Here is a 19,411-nt window from a genome sequence, read left to right as displayed (position 1 = left end):
GAGAATCTTAATTTTTATCTAATGACGTGGATCATAACGGATATCCAGGAGGATTTGACCTGTTTTCAAGTGTTCCTTTGATTTTATTTAGCAGTATATTTGCTGATGCTTGTTGTTTATGCTAATAAGATGATTTGTTAAAGTCATCCAGAAACTAAAACTAAACTGCATCTTTGCGCCAATAGCAGAAGATGCATTTATGCAACTTTTATCAACAAAACCTTTATTCCCAGCAGTTAGACTGCTTACTATCGCATATTTTCCTAATATCATACCGCCATACCGAATATATTCAGGGACTCCTCTCTATGAAATTATAGAGCAGCTTCTATCGGGCAAACAGAACCACACCATCAGAAGCAGAATCCAGGGTTCCCACACCTTGGTGAACATCAAATTCAAGGACAACAAGTGGCGGCATTTACCTACTGTGACCGCTGAATAGGTTATCATATTTTAATACAATGCAAATTCAATAAAAGACTAAACGGCATAGAAGTTGTTGGGTCAGAAGCAATGCAAGAAAGTGGACTTAATTTATAGCCTACATTGATATTGATTATATTCATAGCCTACATTTATATGCACAGTACATGGCTATGCCATACTACATTACATATAAGCAGGGTCCGAAATTAACACTCGCCAGTCGCCAAATGCGAGTAAATTTCCCGTTTGGCGAGTGAATTTCAGAGGGCTAGCTGCCACATGGCGAGTAAATGTTTGTACCAAATAAAATAAAAATAACATAAAAATAACAAAACCCATACGATCCGTTCACAGCTCTGTCCATCCAGAGCTAAGTCTAGACCCGCCTTCTGCGGTGCTGGTTCAGCTTCTTTCACATTCAGAACCAGTCATGGCTGAACGCTGGATCAGAAAACAGATCTGCTAACCAGATACAGTCTAAAACGCCAATTAGTCTGTTTATAAGTTTCGTTCTTATTTATTCTGATTTTTTTTTTTAACTACCTGCGCTGCGGCTCTGTGCTTCACCGCTCTTACTGCGCCCCCCCCCCCCCCCCCCCCCCCCCCCTCTCGGAGCAAGGTGCTTTTATCAGCGGCCAGCCTTCAAAACGTGAATCGCTACGTTTAATGTCCTTCCACTCGTACCAAAATGTCCCAATTAAAGTCAGTAGGAGAGTCGGTAATTGTTTTTCATGCTCTTTTGTTTTTAACGACACAGAACCAGCGGTGCTTCGGTGGGCGTGGTGCGTTGCGCTTGAATTCAGGTGCGCAAAATTACGTTACATGTAACCTGTAACATCGGGGGCGCAGCGCACGAGGGTAAAATCCAGCAGCGAGATCAGCGTAAAGACGCAGCGTGAACCCTGAGTGCTTTAAGTGTTGCAGCTGAGGGGAAAAATTTGAACCATACACAGGGGCGGTTCTGGACAGGGGCCAACAGGGGCCTATGCCCATGTAGAACTGTTCCTGGCCCCTGTTATGGCCACTTACTAAAAACACAATGTTAAATTTCTTAGGATGATAAAATGCTGACAAAGATAACGTGACTGACTGGTCATTTGGATCAGTTGCATTTTTTTCGTTTATGGTTTTACCCAATAATAAAATAACAAAATAATTAAAAAATAAATATAAAAAAAAATAACAATAATTAAAATCAAGCTGTTTCACGTTAAGCTCCCGCTGTATTGAGAAAAGATCAGGGGTCTGCAACCTGCAGTTCCAGAGCCACAATTGGCTCTTTGGCTTACTTAATATTTTAAACGATGAAATGTTGACCTGTTAAGTTCCCCCCCCCCCCCCCCCCCCCCCCCAATCTTTTGTTCTGTGCCCCTGTGAAAAAACACTGGCCCCACCCTGACCCACCCTGCTAAATTTGGTCTAGAACCCCCACTGACCATACAGGCTTGATGAAACTCTGCCTCATTCACAAATAAGGCCAACATGGATAGAATAATGATAATCTGTAGTGTTTTTTATCGGCTGGATGTGAATCTGATAATTCATATTGTGTCTTTTATAATCAACTACAATATATTTATTTTTTTAATTCAGGAAACAAAGATTTCTCTTCCAGGTTCCAGTCAGCCACGCCCCCCATAATTAACATAATTTCACTCTTAATTTTTATAAAAGTTGAGGTCTGGTCAAAATTAATATTTTGGCCGGTAAAAAGTATGCCTGGCCGGTTGATTTTTACATCTACCGGCCAACTTGGCCGGTGAATAACAAAGTTAATTTCGGACACTGCATATAAGATGTACATTAGCCTACCGTTTCATGGAATTTTATGGAAAAAAGTGCAGCATTGAGATGTTCAGAATTATATCAATTTGTTTTACTTTCATCTTTGATTAAGCTAGTTTTTGACTTTGACCCTGAAAAGTTGCTAAATATAGCGACAAAGTCGCTGAGTTGGCAACACTGCGTGAATGTAACCTATTGGACGCACGTAGGCCTAAACCATAGCCTACCAACTAATGAAGAAGAGCGAACGTACTTTTGCAAATTAAAAGTCTGCGGAATCAACATAATTTTAAAAGATCGTGTGGTAGTAAAATAATGACACGAGTCGTCATCCGTGTGAACTTTCAACCCCACAAAAAAAATTCAAGGACTTTCAAGGACAAGGTGTTTTTTGGCTGTTTTCAAGAACTTTCAAGGGCCTTGAATTTATTTTTTCAGATTTACAAACTTTCAAGAATTTCAAGGACCCGTGGGAACCCTGAGAATCACCAGAGTGCTACACAGCTCTCTGCCTCAAGCGGTTAAAATACTGGTTTACAGACACTGCTCAGTTCAGTTCAAAGACAATCAGAGCGTAACACAAAGATCCACGCACAACCGACAAAGTCTGTCAGCTTTCTAGACAGAAACAGAGTTTACCGCATCAGGTAGGAATATTCTGGTCTGTTTTGTCAACGTTACTTAAATTAGCCTTTAATTACGCTTGAAAAGCTCAAGTTAAACATGTCTGGAAAATGTTACCCCAGGATTGCTACCATTTGGAGACCCAGCTGTTCCAAAAACAAACAAACAAATAAAAACATGGTTTAATTAACATAAAACATATTCAAATGAGGAAATGACTGACATTTTGGGTGTAAAATCTCCCCTGCAATAATTACAACAAACAACAACGTTCTTGCTACTTTTAATTACAAGTTTTTATTTGTATATCGGTAGGAATCCCCCAAATGAGGCGGAAGCGGCCGCAGCTTGAAGCCGAGCATTCATTTACATCCTACAGTCAGGCTTTCCAGGAGGCGGCCCCGTCTGACTCGGCACATTCACATTACAGCTGTTTCTAATCAGAGCCGAGAGCGCGGGCCCGCTGTTGAGAGACATCTGACGGGATGCTGCGCCGAGCCGCATCACAGCTCGGGCTGCGGCGCCGCTGCCTCAGCTTTTCGCTCTGCTATTTTCAGAAAGCGACTTACTTGTTGCTACACCGCTGTGAGCTGTTGACGCACTCTGATGCCGACTAAAGCAAGAAGGTATGATTATGGATGTCACAAACAATAAACCTAATGATCTACATGACGCCTGGTTTTCCTGCTATTTTTAGCCTGGAAGGGGTTTGTTTGCTGTTTGTTTCAAAAGGTAGCATCGCTTTAGTCCCCTTAAACTCAGCTGGGGGGGGGAGCATTGAAATGTTTTTAGACTTAGGAAACTGAAACTGGGGCACAAACCAAATACTATATTTATAAGCACCCACACTAAAGATCAGGAAAAAGTACAATTCTTTCAAAACGTATGTAATTGAAGCAGAAGTTTTTTTGGCTAAATTCTTTTAGCCATCGTCCACCCGACTGGAAGATTTGACAATAGGTACAAAGAGAAGGACGTAAGGGGTTCGTGGTGTTTGCGCAACTCAGCTTTTACTTTAAATGGAGCTCGTCACATACAGGACTAAATCTGAGCTTTTTAGCAACAGGTGGCTTTGGTGCCAAGTAAAAGCTGAAGATGTAGAAAGGCACCTCATACCCTGTGTGGTAAAGGATCTGTGAGGTTTCTTGTTCAATAGCCCTGGGAAGCTAGTAAGAGAGCACGGCAGCAAGAGTTCATGGAATACCAGATTTAAACTAAGATCTGGTAGACAGCCAGATCGTGACGTGGGATAATGGTCCAAACATGTGGCCAGATCAACACAGAATTGCTCCATCCAAAGTCAACCATCCGCCATGCCAAACTCAGTCCAGGCTGAAGGATGCCGAAGCTACAGGTGGAGAAGTGAAAATGTTAGGCTGTTGGCTGTATTAACCCACACAATTCATTACACTATCAACCAGGATAATAGAAAAGTGGCTGAACAGGGTGGAGTGGAACGCTCTGTGTGACCTAGAGTGGGGCGGGTTGTGATGTGCCTCCCTTAAGTCTTAAAAAGGTAAATCTAAATCAACTTTTTTTTTTTGCTAATAAATTGTTAACATGGTTGTCTTATCCACCTTATTTTCGAATGCGGAAGTAACTCTGGGTCCAACTTCCGTTTTTTTGGGCGGCACTTCCCTAGGTAAAATAACATTAGCTTGACTGAAATGATAAACTGTCGCGGCAACATTTCCAAAAATTACTGAGCGATCGCAGTGGCGGGTCAGTGCCACACCACCAAACTATTCATGACTGAGAGGATGACATGAAGAAATGGTCTCATATAACGTACGAGGACATGTTTAACCATTTTGTGTCGTCACTTGGTGCGGATGGCTCTGCAGTGCGACTTTACAGAGGCGAACCTCCACAGTGGAAAAGTTGGCTCGGTGTTAATAAATAGCAACATGGATGACCTGGTATTCATGGAGGTTGATGTTCGTTCAAGCCAAAGCAACCCCGACGTTCACTCTGTGTGGATCCTGACTACATCAGCCGGCACTACCGAGAAGGCCGGAGTCTCTGGTGTTGTGGGTTCAGGGGAAGTCCTTCAGTCATGGTGATCTTATGGAAGGTAGGCTAATGAATCATCTGATTCAAAGACATACTGGCCATTGCCTCGTGATTAGATTGCTGGTCAGTTAATTTTACAAGAATAGCAGTGCTAAATGTTTGGGATTGAACGGATGTTGTAATAACATATCAAAACATTCTGCCTACTTAATGTTGGGCTAGAAGTTTGAAATTGTACCAATCTAATGTGTGGTCTCAGAGCTCTTGATACAAGCTTGTCACATTACAATGTAACTTAGCTTTAGACTGAAGCTGTAACTTTATTTCTATATTTTTTTTAAGAGTATCAGTGTTAAAGGAAGTAGGGCGCCTCGCATCCACAGCTCTTGTACACGGACGATTATTAAAACACTCCTGCTCCACATTAACCTTTCTTGTACACCCGTTATTAGGACAGCCTCTACCTGTACAAACGCTCCCGGTCTTCCTCGAAGTCATAATGACGAGTAATTTGGTACGAAGTGGCTGCATGAATCGCTTTTTAGCCAGCTAAACAGTGACAGGAAGTGACTGACCGGAAGTCTCGCACAAAAAAACCTCAACTCACTGTCTCCGTATTTCCATTGAAAATAAGGTGGATAGTGCTGTCTACATGTGGTGATTATTTTTGAGAATTGCCTGCATATTTTGTTGAAATCTGTGTCTAAAACCGTCATTGTGGCGCCCTCCTATGGTTCAGCGGGCGTCTTGCATTGAATTTCGAACCAGTGTTGCTATTGGTTCAAAGCATTTTGTGACGTCACTAGGAGAAACTACCGCTGCGGGGTATAAAAACAGCTCCGTCTTGTGCGTCTGTAGCGAGTTGGAGTGTGAATAGTGAGTTTTGCGGTCCTTCTATGGATTTTTCAGGTTAGCGATTCATTAGCATTTATTTAGCTTTTACTAGTAGGCCAGACCACGGCCAGCCCTCACCCCCCTGCACATTTCCTGGTACGCCAGGCACCGTCTCCTCTCGGCACATTATTCAAGCATGAGATTGGACTCAGTAAGGCTCTGGTACGGGGTCAGTTCCACTTTAAAGAGACAACACCAAAACAAGTTGCCCTCAGACACACCTCAGAACAGGGTTAAAAGAGGAGCTGTGGTAACCTGACTCCGCCAGATAGATTTGCTCCGCATATCCATCTGGAAACCTTCCGTTGAAGTAATTTTGGGAAGGGGCGAAAATACTGGTTAGCTGATTGGCCTATGTTGGTGATAGACGGGCCAAATGAACCAATCAGATTCGTCGTCACTCGTAACAGAGCGACGACGAAAACACAACCACAAGCCAAGCTACTCTTGCTGCTGCAGGTAAAGGCTCGTTAGCTCAGCAAAGAAATACTCTGTAATTCCGATAAAACTTGCTCGATAGCCACGCTAACGCTAGTTTCATCGGCTGAAGCCGCCATGTTCTTTAGACTGAACTGACGCGCTTCCCGTTGCGTCACACCTCAACCCGCCTCAAAGCCAACGCTGATTGGACGTTCGTTTGGTGAACGGCTCCAAATTTTCTTCAACGGAGAGTAGCCAGACTGATCTGCGAGTGAAACCTTGAAAGCTCGCGAGATCAGGATGGTCTCACGAGGCTAGAGCTGTGGGGCAACAACAAGGAATGCAGACCGAAGCGTTGCTGATGCTTATAGACCAGATCTGAATGATTTAAATGTAAAGAATATGTCCCCTTTCATTATTATTATCGGGGTTAATTATTATTATTATTAACTGTTGATAATGTTGTGATTTAGTTAAGTTATCAATCGGCAAATTATAATTTACATTTACTAGTGGCTAAACAAACCCAAATCCACCACAGGTTTGAATATGATAAAGCTTCTGGTAATTGTGGTTATTGATTATTATTCATTCCAATTATTAATTATAAATATTAAGTGTTAGTAGCCCAATAACTACAATCCCCTAACGTCCTTTAAATATCTATTTTTTGTGGATGATTCTGGTTAGGAATTAGAAATAATAATTAGGATTTTAACCAGAATTTCTAATATTCATACCAGATAATTATACCTGCACAACATCTGTATGCTCCAACCTGGAAAATGGTGAAGTACACTAAATGCTCTCTTGTTGTCAGAAACAAGTTGTTAAAAGCACACATGGCAATTAGTGTGGGAAGTGGGGAGGTTTTCAAAATATTTTTTTTTCATGGACATCCAATCCTGCTAAAGAAAGGAGATCATAATGAAGGTTGGATTTTTTCTACAGGCTTTTTGTGCGTCTTTCCCAGAGGTGGGAGCAAATGTGGTCCCAGCAGTGGACAAACATCCCGTCCTCTCTGTCCTCAGCCTCTCACCATTATTTATCATGGTCATATTCATTTGCTTCTATTAGGAACGTCCTGGGCATGAAAAATAACCACTTGCAATATTTCAGAACATGTAAATTATTGGTAGAAATACTGTGAATTACGACCAGCAAGCCCGCGTTCATTAGTGGATTTAAGCCCAGGATTTAGAACATGAGGTAAGGTTTGCATTATCAGACAGTTTAATAAGTCTGTCCTCCTTTTTGTCCTCATTTGGTGGTTACCGCAAGAACACCTCTATCATTAAATCTGACTTTTACCATTTGAGAGAACGTCCACACAGATTTATCGAAGACAGCGAACAAACAAAAAGCAGCCACGCTTTGTTCAGACTTGGGCTGGAAATGTCTCCAGTCACTGGAAGCAAAAATTATCCTGAATTTATTCGAAAGAACTTTATGGGTTTATTTTGTGTAAAAATGCATCCTTCTCTTCATAGGACATTTTGAGGGTTTTCAATTTACCAGCACCAAGATTGACTAAGATAATTATCTAACAGCATGTATGTTACAAAGCTCAACTACATGTCTCTGTGTTTAATTTAGCCTATTAGCGCCACAGCTATATCTGGCAGCTCTTTGCAACCCTGAACTCACCTTGCCCAGAGTGAAACACGGTAGTGGCAGCATCATGCTGTGGGATGAGTTACTTCAAAAGTGACAAGGTATCGGGGCAGAGTTTATGGAAAGCTGCATAGAGCTGCCGTATTTTTGGAACTATAAGTCACAATCCACGATCGGCTGAATAATATGGAAGGCTGAATGGGTATATTAGCATAACAAGTCCAACCTGGAGAGTTCTTGTCAGCGCATTACAGCGTTACGGCCCGTTGTCAAAACGCTGAAATTAGACTGTAAGCGGAACAGTGTTACGTGCTAAGCTAACAGTACGACACGGATGTTTCAGAGCAAAAACGGCCGGACAACAAACCTGTAAGCTAGCGCTAACCGTTATTAGCTTCAGGGACCGCCCTATGACGGGGTGCTGTCGCGGTCTGGGTCCTTCCAGCTGCACCACGCAACACTCTGCTGTGTGAATACAGACTGAAACTGCGAAACAACATACATACATGTGTTCAGTCTTTGTTGGCTAGAAGTTAATGTTTAAGTGGTCCAGGAGCAGCATTTAGTTTTCACAAGCCTAGAGAACTCTCTTGTGGCTATTAGACGGTAATGTTTACTACTTGGTTCATGTTGATCAGTATGATTTACCATTTAAAATTGATGTACAAGTTGCACCTGACTATAAGTCGCAGGATCGGCCAAACTATGAAAAAAAAGTGTGACTTATAGTCAGGAAAATACGGTAAATACAGGGCCATCCTGGAAGAGAATCTCTTAGGCCGCCAAGGACTGGACTGGAACTGAGGGACTAGCCCAGTCAGACCTAAATCCCACTGAGAATCTGGGGTAACACTTGAAACTTCATGTTTACAGATGCAATCCATCTATTGTAACAGAGCTTGAGCTGTTTTCTGAACCAGAATGGGCACAGTATCCAGAAGTGCAAAGCTGGTGCAGACATACCCAGAGAATATTGTCTTAAAATGAAGAAGTGCTTACGATAAACTGCTCCACGTCCCTCTCCATGCCAACGTTGGGCAGGTCTGGCATCATGTGTGCAACAACTTTAAAGCCAGCGTCCTTTGCCAGTTGGAAAGACTCACACACAGCTCGCACAGTGTGGCCCCTTAAAGAAAGGAGAAATGTAGAGAAAGCCCGCAGGGATTATTTGATCAGAGTCAGAAAAACTCCGACCGCTTCCCTCAGCAGACAGCTGACCTGTTGGTGTCTCTGGCCACGTCTTCGTAAACACTCTGCACTCCGATCTCCAGCCGGGTGCAGCCGTAGCTCAGCATGTCGCTGAGGTGGCGCTTCAGGCAGTAGTCGGGCCGCGTCTCTATGGTGATTCCCACGCACTTGGTGTTGCTGCGCTCCGAGTACCTGCAGTGAGACAGAGCGAGGGAGATCGCCCGCATCACCAGGGCCGGCTTCAGTTCTCGTCGGATTCCTTTGTGAAAACATCTCTCTCCCTGTGACATGGTAATGACTTTTTAATTTGACCATTTGGTCCCAATGACAATAAATATTTGAGAGCTGGAAGAGAACAGGAACTATCGGAGGCATCATTTAGCAACATCAATTTGAGTGCTGTAAATTGAAACGGCTCATTACCCAGATAGTTAACACTAACCTCCCATTAAAGATGCATTAATGCTAGAAAGATGAAAAAGCGAACTTCTAAAAAAGTTGACACAGGCATTTAGAGGGTTTCTCGGCTTTCTTTAAGTCTAAGCAGAGTTCAGTGCTTAATTCAGAAGATTGTGAATGAATGCTAAAGTATCCCTGTTCTACAGGGGAACATGACTTCAGAAATCTGGTGCCTTTGTGCTTACCTACAGCTCAGAACATAAAGCTAAACAGGACATCCTTTTTAGGGTATTCATTTGGATATTTTTGACAGCTGGAAGTCTTGAAACAACCAATGCCTTAACATATGGTGCTGTTAGTTTTACACAGTTCAGTCTAGTCCAAGCCTCCTTCTTTTCACTCCACAGGGTTCTGGCTCTTGCTCAGCCATCTCCAACTGACTGTAATCTTGTTTCGTCTTTGGGTTCCCAATTGTTTTTCTGCCGGTCGTAACTTCCTGCAACCCTTTGTCTTCTAGGCTACGATTTCTTTCACTATTGTTATTTTACGGGGGTCGCTTCTTTTGGTTGTGGCCCCTGATGCAAACCCGTGGGGACCCTGCATCTCACAGCATAAACGCTTGAAAATATTCCACCCTCCAACTTGGTAGAGATGGTAACAGAAAAATTGGACGAGCTACGCTGAAAGTTGTACAGGTTACTATTTGCACTTGTTTAATTTCTCAAACTGAATTCCTTGTTTGAAACATATTCTTTGCCATCCATGTAAAAAGAACTGCTCTGTAAAGAACCATGTGTTCTGATGGGAGCGTGTTACTAATGGCTCCAAGTCGCTAATTTATACCTATGGTTTACCTACGTTTGCCTGTAAACTATTTCCTGTTGTAAGAAGTTATTTGTTTAGGTCATATAGACACGTTTCTTCCCACTATAAATAAATAGACATTAGAAAATGACTGGTCATTGGTAGGGAAATGGGTTGTGGAAGTTTTGAAAAAGGTATGGAATGGTATGAAAAAAAAACGGTAGACAAAGTATGGAAAGCTGAAACGAGGGGTCAAAATGGATGGAATGGTCTTTAACGGTGCTAGTCACTTAGAGGTAAGGTCACTGTGCGTTGCTGTGAGATCAAATTGGTGTAGAAGAGTGTGATACAGTGACGGCATATGCATTTTGCCACCAGGCGACTGTCGGGTTTGAAGGAATAAAGAAACTCAAAGAGAATTCCTTTCAGAAAAGCAGTAGCAGAGGCTAACCTTGTCTTTTACAGACATGAAAAGCTGTGGACCTGTCCAGGGTGTACTCTGCCTCTCGCCCATTGACCGCTGAAGATAGGCACCAGCACCCCTCGTGACCCCACGTGGATAAAAAGGTTGGGACTCCCAACACAGATACATTTCTCTTAAAAGACAGCAACAACTATCCTCCTTAGCTTCCAAATGGAACAATGCCAGTAGATCATCTTTGGACTCTAGTTTAGGAATGCATTACTGATTAATAAATAAAAAAAAAAACAGGAACTGGTAAAAGAACCTTTCAGACACGGGATTGAACTTTCAGTGAAGCCGCCTGTTCTTCTGGGCTCTTTAAACGTAATCTAAAGACGGATGTCTTCCCGGCTTCATCTGCCCTGAATACGACTCCTGTACCATTTTCAGGGCCGATACGCTCACTGGTCAAAATCCCAGAAAGAACACAGGCGACCTGAGAGATGCGTCACCTCGGCACACAGTCCAGATGACATTTTCTCCACTCCGGCTGCTGCAATGACCATTAGCTCCCCTCACGCCAGCCCCTTTTCCTACCGATTTTGGATCTGCCGGCAATAAATGTCCATCTTTTACAATCTGCTGGCTGATTTACTCTAATTACAAGAGTTTACGCTCCACAGAGGATGATCAGATTGTGGGAGATGAATCAATAAAAAGTCTATTATCTCGGGCGATTATCTCAAGGTATCTCACTGCTTCCATCAGATGGAGAGCAGCGTGCCCGCGGCGAGCGGAGGAGACGGGCGCCTGCCGGCTGCGCGCCTCTTCGATACACAAACAGTGCAATTATCACACCCTCACGCTGAAGCTGGAGCGCTTTTCAGCCCAGCCAGGCCATGTCCAAACCGAGCCGCACTCGCCACAATTACTGCAATCATAGTGTCTTAACAAAGCATGACGGCGGCGGAGTCGGGCAAATTAAGGCGCACACCTGTGAGACTGCGCACACGCTCAGTGACAGACACCCATATGTAACAAAAGGAGAAATGTATGCTCACATAAGCCCGGCGCTTTGGTCTTATTAGGCTTTAGAAAAGGAAATGGCTCCTTTTGACAAGCCAGCTAGTGGGGCTTTTCATTCCTGTGAAAATAACCCCTTTTTTGGCTGGTAATGAATGAAAGTCGCGGTCCGTCCATACTGAGCAGAAGCGTGCCGGATCTCATTCAAAAGTCCCCCCAACTCAGCTAGAGAGGGATCGATTGAAGTAAACAAAGAGGACTTAAGGCGAGTGGCCTCACTTATCCCCCCCCTCTGCATCGTGAATGGCTTCATTCAGGAGATGAGGCTGTGGGGGAGGCCTCCTACGGGCTGCTCCAGGATCAACCGCGGTGCCTCCAATCAAACAGAAGTCAGGGGAGGGGGGGGGGTGTCAGGTCCTTCAGATCATGGAGTAAATAATGTGATTTAATAAATAAAACCAAATAAAACAAAATACTAATAATAGAACACAGAGGTCTAAACCCAAGAACTGGTGATAAAATCCTAAGTTCACCCATGATCCAACAGAACTCCCTTTAGCGTCTGCTCTGTCTCCCCACATCTTTGTATGGAAATTATGCCCCCTTCCTCGTTACAAAATTCATTCATTACATGTATGACAAGACGGTTGTGAAGCTGCCGGCCACATGGCCTCACATCTGACCCCGGAATACGTCGACTCAATGCCTGCAAGGAGCCCAGATCATGTTACTGCAACACAAGCCCACAGCATCGCCTCTCCACGCCGTGCTTCACAGCCCATACTGTTGAAGCACTTCTAATTCGCTGTTAGACCTTTTTTTTAGGGCAGTATAACAGAAAAACATTTGGATTTTATTGTTTAACGGGCAGCAATAAGCTGCCATTAGAGCTGCATAATAGCCATCACACACAAAAAACTAAAGACTACTGTCACACTTTATTTGGTAGGAGATTATAGTTCAGGCGTCTTGCATTTACTCTTATTATATATTTCACCAGTTGGAGTTACTCTAATTGCCTCTAATGTCCACAGCTTGTAGTGGCGGACATGCTAAAGCTCAGAGGTGGAGACATTGTGTAATGATAAAAAAGAAAGGACAGAATAAATGGGTGTTTATTGTAATTGGTGTCTTTGCATTTTAATCAATAATAAGGCGACTGCAAAATTTTCGGACATTCTGCAGTCCTAACACACCACTTAACACTATTTTCTCGGTTTGCCATTATCTCCATCACTTTTTTTTTACCGATATCTATAAACGCCTACATCTGGGAAAAAGTACAACATGAAAAAGTTCAATATTTCTGTCACTCATTTCTGAAAGTGAAACTTTTTTATTGAATTATATAGATTAATTTCACAGAGTGAAACATTTCAGGCCTTTTGTACTTGTAATTATGGTTTCCGATAATGAAAAGCCAAAAACTCAGTGTCTCAGAAAATGTGAAAATTATGTAAGATCAACTAAAAAAGATTTTAAACTGAAATGTCAGGCTTCTGAAAACCATGTTCATTTCTATGCAATCAGTACTTAGAAATCAGCATCTGAATAAAGTTTGTCAGCAGAATAAAACATGAGGGGCTCTAAGACTTTCATTCATGGTTGACTTTAGAAACTTCCCACTGGACTTCAGTAACGCAGGTTCTGTGTTTCTCCTCTCTTCCTCCAGACTCTGGGACCTTAATTCCAAAATGAAGAGCAGAATCTACTTTCATCTGAAAACAGGACTTTGGACCATTGAGCAATAGTCCAGATATTTTTCTCCTCAGTCCAGGTAATGGTTTTGAAGTCGTCTCTGGCTCAGGAGTGGTTTGACATAAGAAGAATGATATTAGTAGTAGGGCTGGACGATATAGTGACCTATTTTTAGATACAGTACTTACAAACACTGAGTTTAAACTCAACCCTTCATTCAAACAACTTTTTACCAAAACAAGTTTTTAAAAAAGAAAAAAGAACGCGTGCTCTCTGAACTCTTAGAAGGGGGCGGAGCTTTTCCTGGGTCTGCGTTGTGATTGGTTGGGAGGATGTAATGACTGCAATACATGGCTAGAATGCAAAAGGAAGGAAAACTGTTATTCTATTGAACTCTTCATTGACCCTCTCTTTTCTATCATCGATATAGGTCTATCGATTGATATTTATTGTTACTGAATTATCGTGCAGCCCTAATTAGTAGCCACGTTTGTAGGATTCTCCCGTGCATATTAGCTCTAGAGCCACAGACTCCAGCCTCAGTCCACTCCTTGTGAAGCTCCTCCAAGTTCCTGGATGGATGTGGTTTGACAATCCTCTCAAGGCTGCAGTTCTCCCCATTGCACCTTTTTTCCTGCCACACTTTTTCCTTTCACTCAACTTTCTATGAATATTTTTGGATACAGAACTCTGAACAACAAGCTTCTTCAGCAATGACCTTTTGTAGCTACCTCTCCTTGTGGAGGGTGTTGATGACCTGTCAGCAGTCTTCTCCATGATCGTGTCGCCCACTGACCCAGACTGAGAGACTGTTAGGGCTAGGGAAAAGTTTGCAGGTGCTCTGAGCTGATGAGGGTGCAACATCATAAAATTCCGATGTTTAGTTTTTTTTTCACAATATTCTGTTTGGAGACCCTGAAATTTGGGTTTTTATCTTTTGTAAGCCATAATCATTACGAGAAATAAAGACAAAGTATTTCGCTCAGTGCGTAATCTATTTCCTAGTTTCACTTCCTGAAAACACTGACAAAAATATCAAACAGTTTGACATTGTTCTATTTTTCTTCTAAGATGTACCTGTAGGCTATCCAGGTTCTAGTGAAAATGAGCAATAGGGACCTGCGGATGATGGAAAAATGGACACCTTTAAGGCGTCGGCAGCAGGGACAATGTGTGTCTATCCAACCAGCAAAATATATTATTGGCTTGAAACAAACCACTCAAAACATTAAAGGAAAACTTCTTAATCAGAGTATGTTTTGGAATTATTAAAATTAACAGCAGGTGAACTAAAGAGGTGAACATTCTGCTGCCTGCAGCGTTGCTCAGCAGGATCGGTGTGGTGGTAGATGTGTGTTGGTCTGGGAAGGCATATCCATGGAGGGATGAAGATACCTGTACACCATAAACCATGGCACCCGCCCATCAGGTATCCGGATGAACCCTTTAGACCCATTGTTGGACCCTTCACTGGTGCAGTGGATCCCAGATCCTTCTGGTTCATGACAAAGCCTGGTCTCATGTGGCAAGAGTATGCAGGAGGTTCCTGGAGGATGAAGGACTTGATATCACTGACTGACCTCCACATTCCCGAGACATAAATCCAACAGAACATCTCTGGGACGTGGTGTTTAGGTCCGTCTGATGCCACCAGGCTGCACCTCAGACTGTCCAGGAGCTCTGGATGCCCTGGTCAGGATCTGGGAGCAGATACCTCAGGACAGCATCCGTCATCTCATAAGGAGCCTGGACCAACGTTGTCCAGCAGGCATGCCATCATGTGGGTGGGGACCATAGAGACTGCTGCAGGGATCTTTCAGTGAATTGGACCAACCTGCAGCTTCAGTTCCTTAGTTTCACTTTCTCTGTGACTTCAGATTAAGGCCCATTTCCATCAAACCACCAGGCATCCTTCTGTTCCCTACACATTCAAACAGTAACGTGGACATTTTTGTGGTAAATCCTCATGTCACTTTGCAAACCTCAGTTATGCAGCCGTGTTCTTTATGCAGACAGGACCCTTCCTCCAGGCAGCCGTTCTGAACCGGCACAGTATTCTTATATTTAAGCTGTGATGAACTTTAAAATACCGCAGAGTCTGAGATGGAGCTTTTTGTGCACCACCTCCGTTTCTCTAAGCAACGCACACTTTGACCTCGAGATGAATACGCAGGAATGTCCACTGTTGTGAAGAATGGCAGCCATAGTAAACGTTTTCCACATCGTTTCTCTCAGTAGAAAGATTACACACAGGAACGTGGATAACGCAGAAACACACTCAGAAGTCACCTGTGTAACGTCCAGCCAGGCAGGCTGTTTGACTGGGAGAGAAAATAATGTGTGATAAAACAGCGCCCTCGAGTGGCCCAAATGTTACATACAGACAAGCTTCATAAACTGTCAGGAACTTACTGGCAGAATAATTCACCCTAAACTTAAGGTAACTGGAGAAAGAGCACTTCCTCTACTTTGCTTTACCGTTTCTACCCCTGAGAGAAGATGTTTATCCAGCTCCTAATTGGACATTTAAAAAGCTGCTTTTGTGAAAGTAAGGGGAAGCACAAACACATCTGTGAAGGCTGTGGAACATCTTCCCATCTAGATCATCGGCCACATTTTACGGGCCAGTCTGTGCAGCAGTCTGAAAATTAACCATTGATGCAAAACTCTAAACTGTGAAGACAGAAACATTTGCATTTAAGAAGCAAGGCACAGGCCCATCATTGCTGTGACCGCTGTCAAAAAGTTTTTTCCGATCAATAAATGTATCATACTGAGCGCTTAAAGGTCAGGCTTAAAACAACCCTCTTTGGTGTGAATGCAGTGACTGAGTGAAGAACAATCAGCTAGCCATTTTCAGTACTAGCTCTTTAAAATGAAGTCGGGGAGGAAGCACTGAGAAGCACAAAAGCTGGTTAAAGTGTAACTCACCCCAGAAATCTACTCTTTTGCAGATAAACTGTATAAACTGGGCCAAAGGGTGATACTTTAATGTTACTGTGCAATTTCTAAAGATTTTATGTGAACATGTTTAGTTCTGTGGCTATTGCAGTCGAAGCTGGGATGAAAGTGAGCTCTTTTAAATCTGAGGCCAGGAAAAGTGTGCTCTGCTCCCTCTAGGTTGGGGTTCAGACTAGACCTAGAGTGGAGGAGTCTAAATTTCTTGTTCCCAAGTGATTGTAGGATAGAAAAGGAAATGGAGAGACAGATGTGGGGCCTCATCTGCAGCAATACCAGCGTTACCTCAATCTGTTGCAGTGAAGAAAGAGCGGAGTGAAAAAGTAAAACATATCCATTAACATTCTCCGGTCATGAGATATGGATCATCACCAAAAGAACGAGATCCTGGATACAAGCAGCGGAAAGTAGCGGACTCCAGCAGAGTGCATTTTGTATGCACTCTGTTCATACAAAATGACAGTAAAGCTTGTCTAAGTCTTTATGCAGTTATGCCTTTCATCCAGACAAACAGCTTTTACTTGCCTAAGAAACCAATGATTCTGAATACACCGTCAAAGGGGAGATTTCTACAAACTCAGTCTTTGAGTCTGCGTGGGGACATGACAGGACAGAGTGTTAGCGCTGTGATGCAGCAGACCCTGACGTGCGGCCATTGTTATAGACTGGGCCATAGTGGGGTAAAAAAATTAATGCTGTCGAAGAGGTGCTGATTTTTACGGTGGTGTTGTGACTGACTGCTAGCATCTCTGTTAGCATCTCTGGTGCTTATTTCCAGCTGATGGTACCTCTGCATGGCACAGTATTCCCTGTCTGTGCCTCAGTATAGACACTTCAAAGTAAAAGCATACATGGAACATTATAAAAGTTACAGCTGGTTCAGACGCTTTTTTTCTTTTTTTAAACAAGCCCAGCATCGCCGATATGTTGCAAAACATGTTGGTGGAGATCAGCTGTTTTACACAGGCACATTGCTGGTCAACGTCGCTTTTATTTTGAAGGACTGTCTGGCTGACTGCCTCCTATGCGTCTGACATGTTTAAAACGGTCACTGGTGAATTTGCATGGGTTTGTGTAGATGAAAACCTTTCTAAAAACGTTCCTGCGTGTACGGTATTATTTTCAAAAACGACATGGGGGAGATATTCATTTTTAAAAATAGCGAACAACGCGTGTACAAGGCCTCAAGCTCTGCAGATCTCTGCTAATGAGCTCATGTTGGATTCAGGTATGTTGAAGAAGACACGTCTAAAGGTTGCAGGACGCCGGCCCTTAAGGACGGGAGTTTAAGACCAGCCTTAGAGACAGAGCTCTGTCATCCTACTAGAATGAGCTGGACAGTGTGGCCAGGACCTGGACCTGTTTCCCATGTGAGACTGGCCCCAAAGCTCTGATCTTTGCAGCTCTACATTTGATTTGTGTTAGACCACAGGCAGACTTCATGTGAAAGCATTGATGCTGCAAGCTGCAGAAAAGGACAGAGCCAGGGAGGCGAGAAGCCGAGTACCTGACGGCCTCAGCCACGTTGTTGGAGGTGTGCCCTGACAGGGCGTCGTGGAGGTTCCTGATGAAGTAGTCCCTGTACTCCTCAGGGAGGGCCATGAAGGTGCCACCCATCACGATGAACTCCACCTTGTCCACACTGTGCCCCAGCTGCTTCAGCTGCAGATAGCATGCAACGCTTCACATTTAACCAGTTGGAACAAGGGATAGAAATACATGCAGCCGTGCTGGCAAGTTTGCAAGAAGTAATTGAAGCTTAGCTGCATGCTAAGCCCACTATAAGTCTTTAAATATTCTGTTTTTATTCTTCCCAATATAGTCTTTCGAAATAACTTATTAAAGTTGAGAACAACATTATTGTTGACAAAGTAACGACCCAGATCCAGTTCTGATTTTGACAGCTTTAGGTTTTCATTACACTCTTCCAGATGCACTTAAGCATCCCCACAGTATAACTCACCCACCGCCATGTTTCCCTGTAGGGATGGTGTTAACCAATCAGTATTAACTGGATCTAACCAGCATTGAACATAAGAGCTGAATGGAGACTCCTTACTGTCATTCTGTGTTAGCATGATGACATTTTTTGATGAGACAGACGCCGGCTCAGGATGCCCGCAGATTACACGTAACACGCAGAAACAACAAGACATAATCTTTCAAAAACCTTTTTTTTTCTGAAATCAATTGATTGCACTGACCAACAATACTTCCTGATTATCTCAAATGTGTAATAAGACTCATTTTGAAGTCAAATAGTAAGATACCGCTCCTTTACATAAATATAGATTGCTGTGTACTACTTGCATGAGTGGATCAAACGCTCCGTCGTTTCATGCAACGCAGTAAAATACTGTGCAATAAATTAACATCTTCAAATTACAGAACTGTGCAGTTTACATAGATGTCCAAACACAGTCAGACCACCCCTGAGAAACTGAAGTGTGCAAACAGAGATTCGCACATGAGAGAAAATAATTTTCATCGGCTCAAGAACCCAAGGAACCAGTAGTGTGTTTGTAAACACGTAACAGATAATGAACTGGGCTGGTGGCGTATTGATTCTCAGCAGGAGGCGATAGCCCTCACAGCTTTTTTTAAGTCAACACTTGATTGAATGTCCCTGAATCGTTTATAACTGATAGCAGTGGGTCAAACAACGCATTGACCAGGTGCAATTGTGGCTCGATAACATTATTAGCTGCTGAGCATAAAGTCCAGCCTGTTTGGCTTTCCTGAGGAAGAAGAGGCATTGCTGGGCCTTCTTCACAAAGTAGGAGGTGTTCCTGGTCCAGGAGAGGTCTGAGGAGATGTGAATGACTCAGCTGTAAATGTTGGTAGACAGCGTTATGTTTCAATCAGAAAATTAACTGCAGCGTCAGACAGCATGTGCATTTAGTCTTGACTTTATAACGGATTTTGATGTGGCAAAAATACCCCAAAAAGCAGCTCTCACTCATGGGTTTGCCCACACTGCAAAAACATGACTAAAAATAAGTAACGTTTTCTTGAAATTAGTGTATTCATCCTTGATTTGAGCAGCAAATTTAAAAATTCTGCCAATGGAATAAGATTTGTGCGCTTAAAATAGGAACAACTCATCTCCATCATCTTATTTCTAGTGCAGTTTACCTAATTATCTTATTTTAGGTGTAA

The 19,411-nt window shown here is 43.0% G+C and overlaps 1 protein-coding gene across 1 annotated transcript in view; it reads right to left on the bottom strand.

Moving 5' to 3' along the window:
* The window catches only part of elp3 (elongator acetyltransferase complex subunit 3), a 39,169-nt gene that overhangs the window by 13,847 nt on the left and 5,911 nt on the right, over positions 1-19,411 (bottom strand). The window contains exons 7-9 of the mRNA XM_012851887.3: positions 17,760-17,914; positions 8,998-9,159; positions 8,779-8,905 (exon numbers count right to left, since the gene is read on the bottom strand). Coding sequence (XP_012707341.1) covers positions 8,779-8,905; positions 8,998-9,159; positions 17,760-17,914 — 444 coding nt within the window. The remainder of the gene's footprint in view (positions 1-8,778; positions 8,906-8,997; positions 9,160-17,759; positions 17,915-19,411) is intronic.

The sequence above is a fragment of the Fundulus heteroclitus genome, chromosome 15, assembly GCF_011125445.2.
Source record: "Fundulus heteroclitus isolate FHET01 chromosome 15, MU-UCD_Fhet_4.1, whole genome shotgun sequence".
NCBI classification, from domain to species: domain Eukaryota; kingdom Metazoa; phylum Chordata; class Actinopteri; order Cyprinodontiformes; family Fundulidae; genus Fundulus; species Fundulus heteroclitus.
This window is presented reverse-complemented; position numbering and strand designations above follow the sequence as displayed.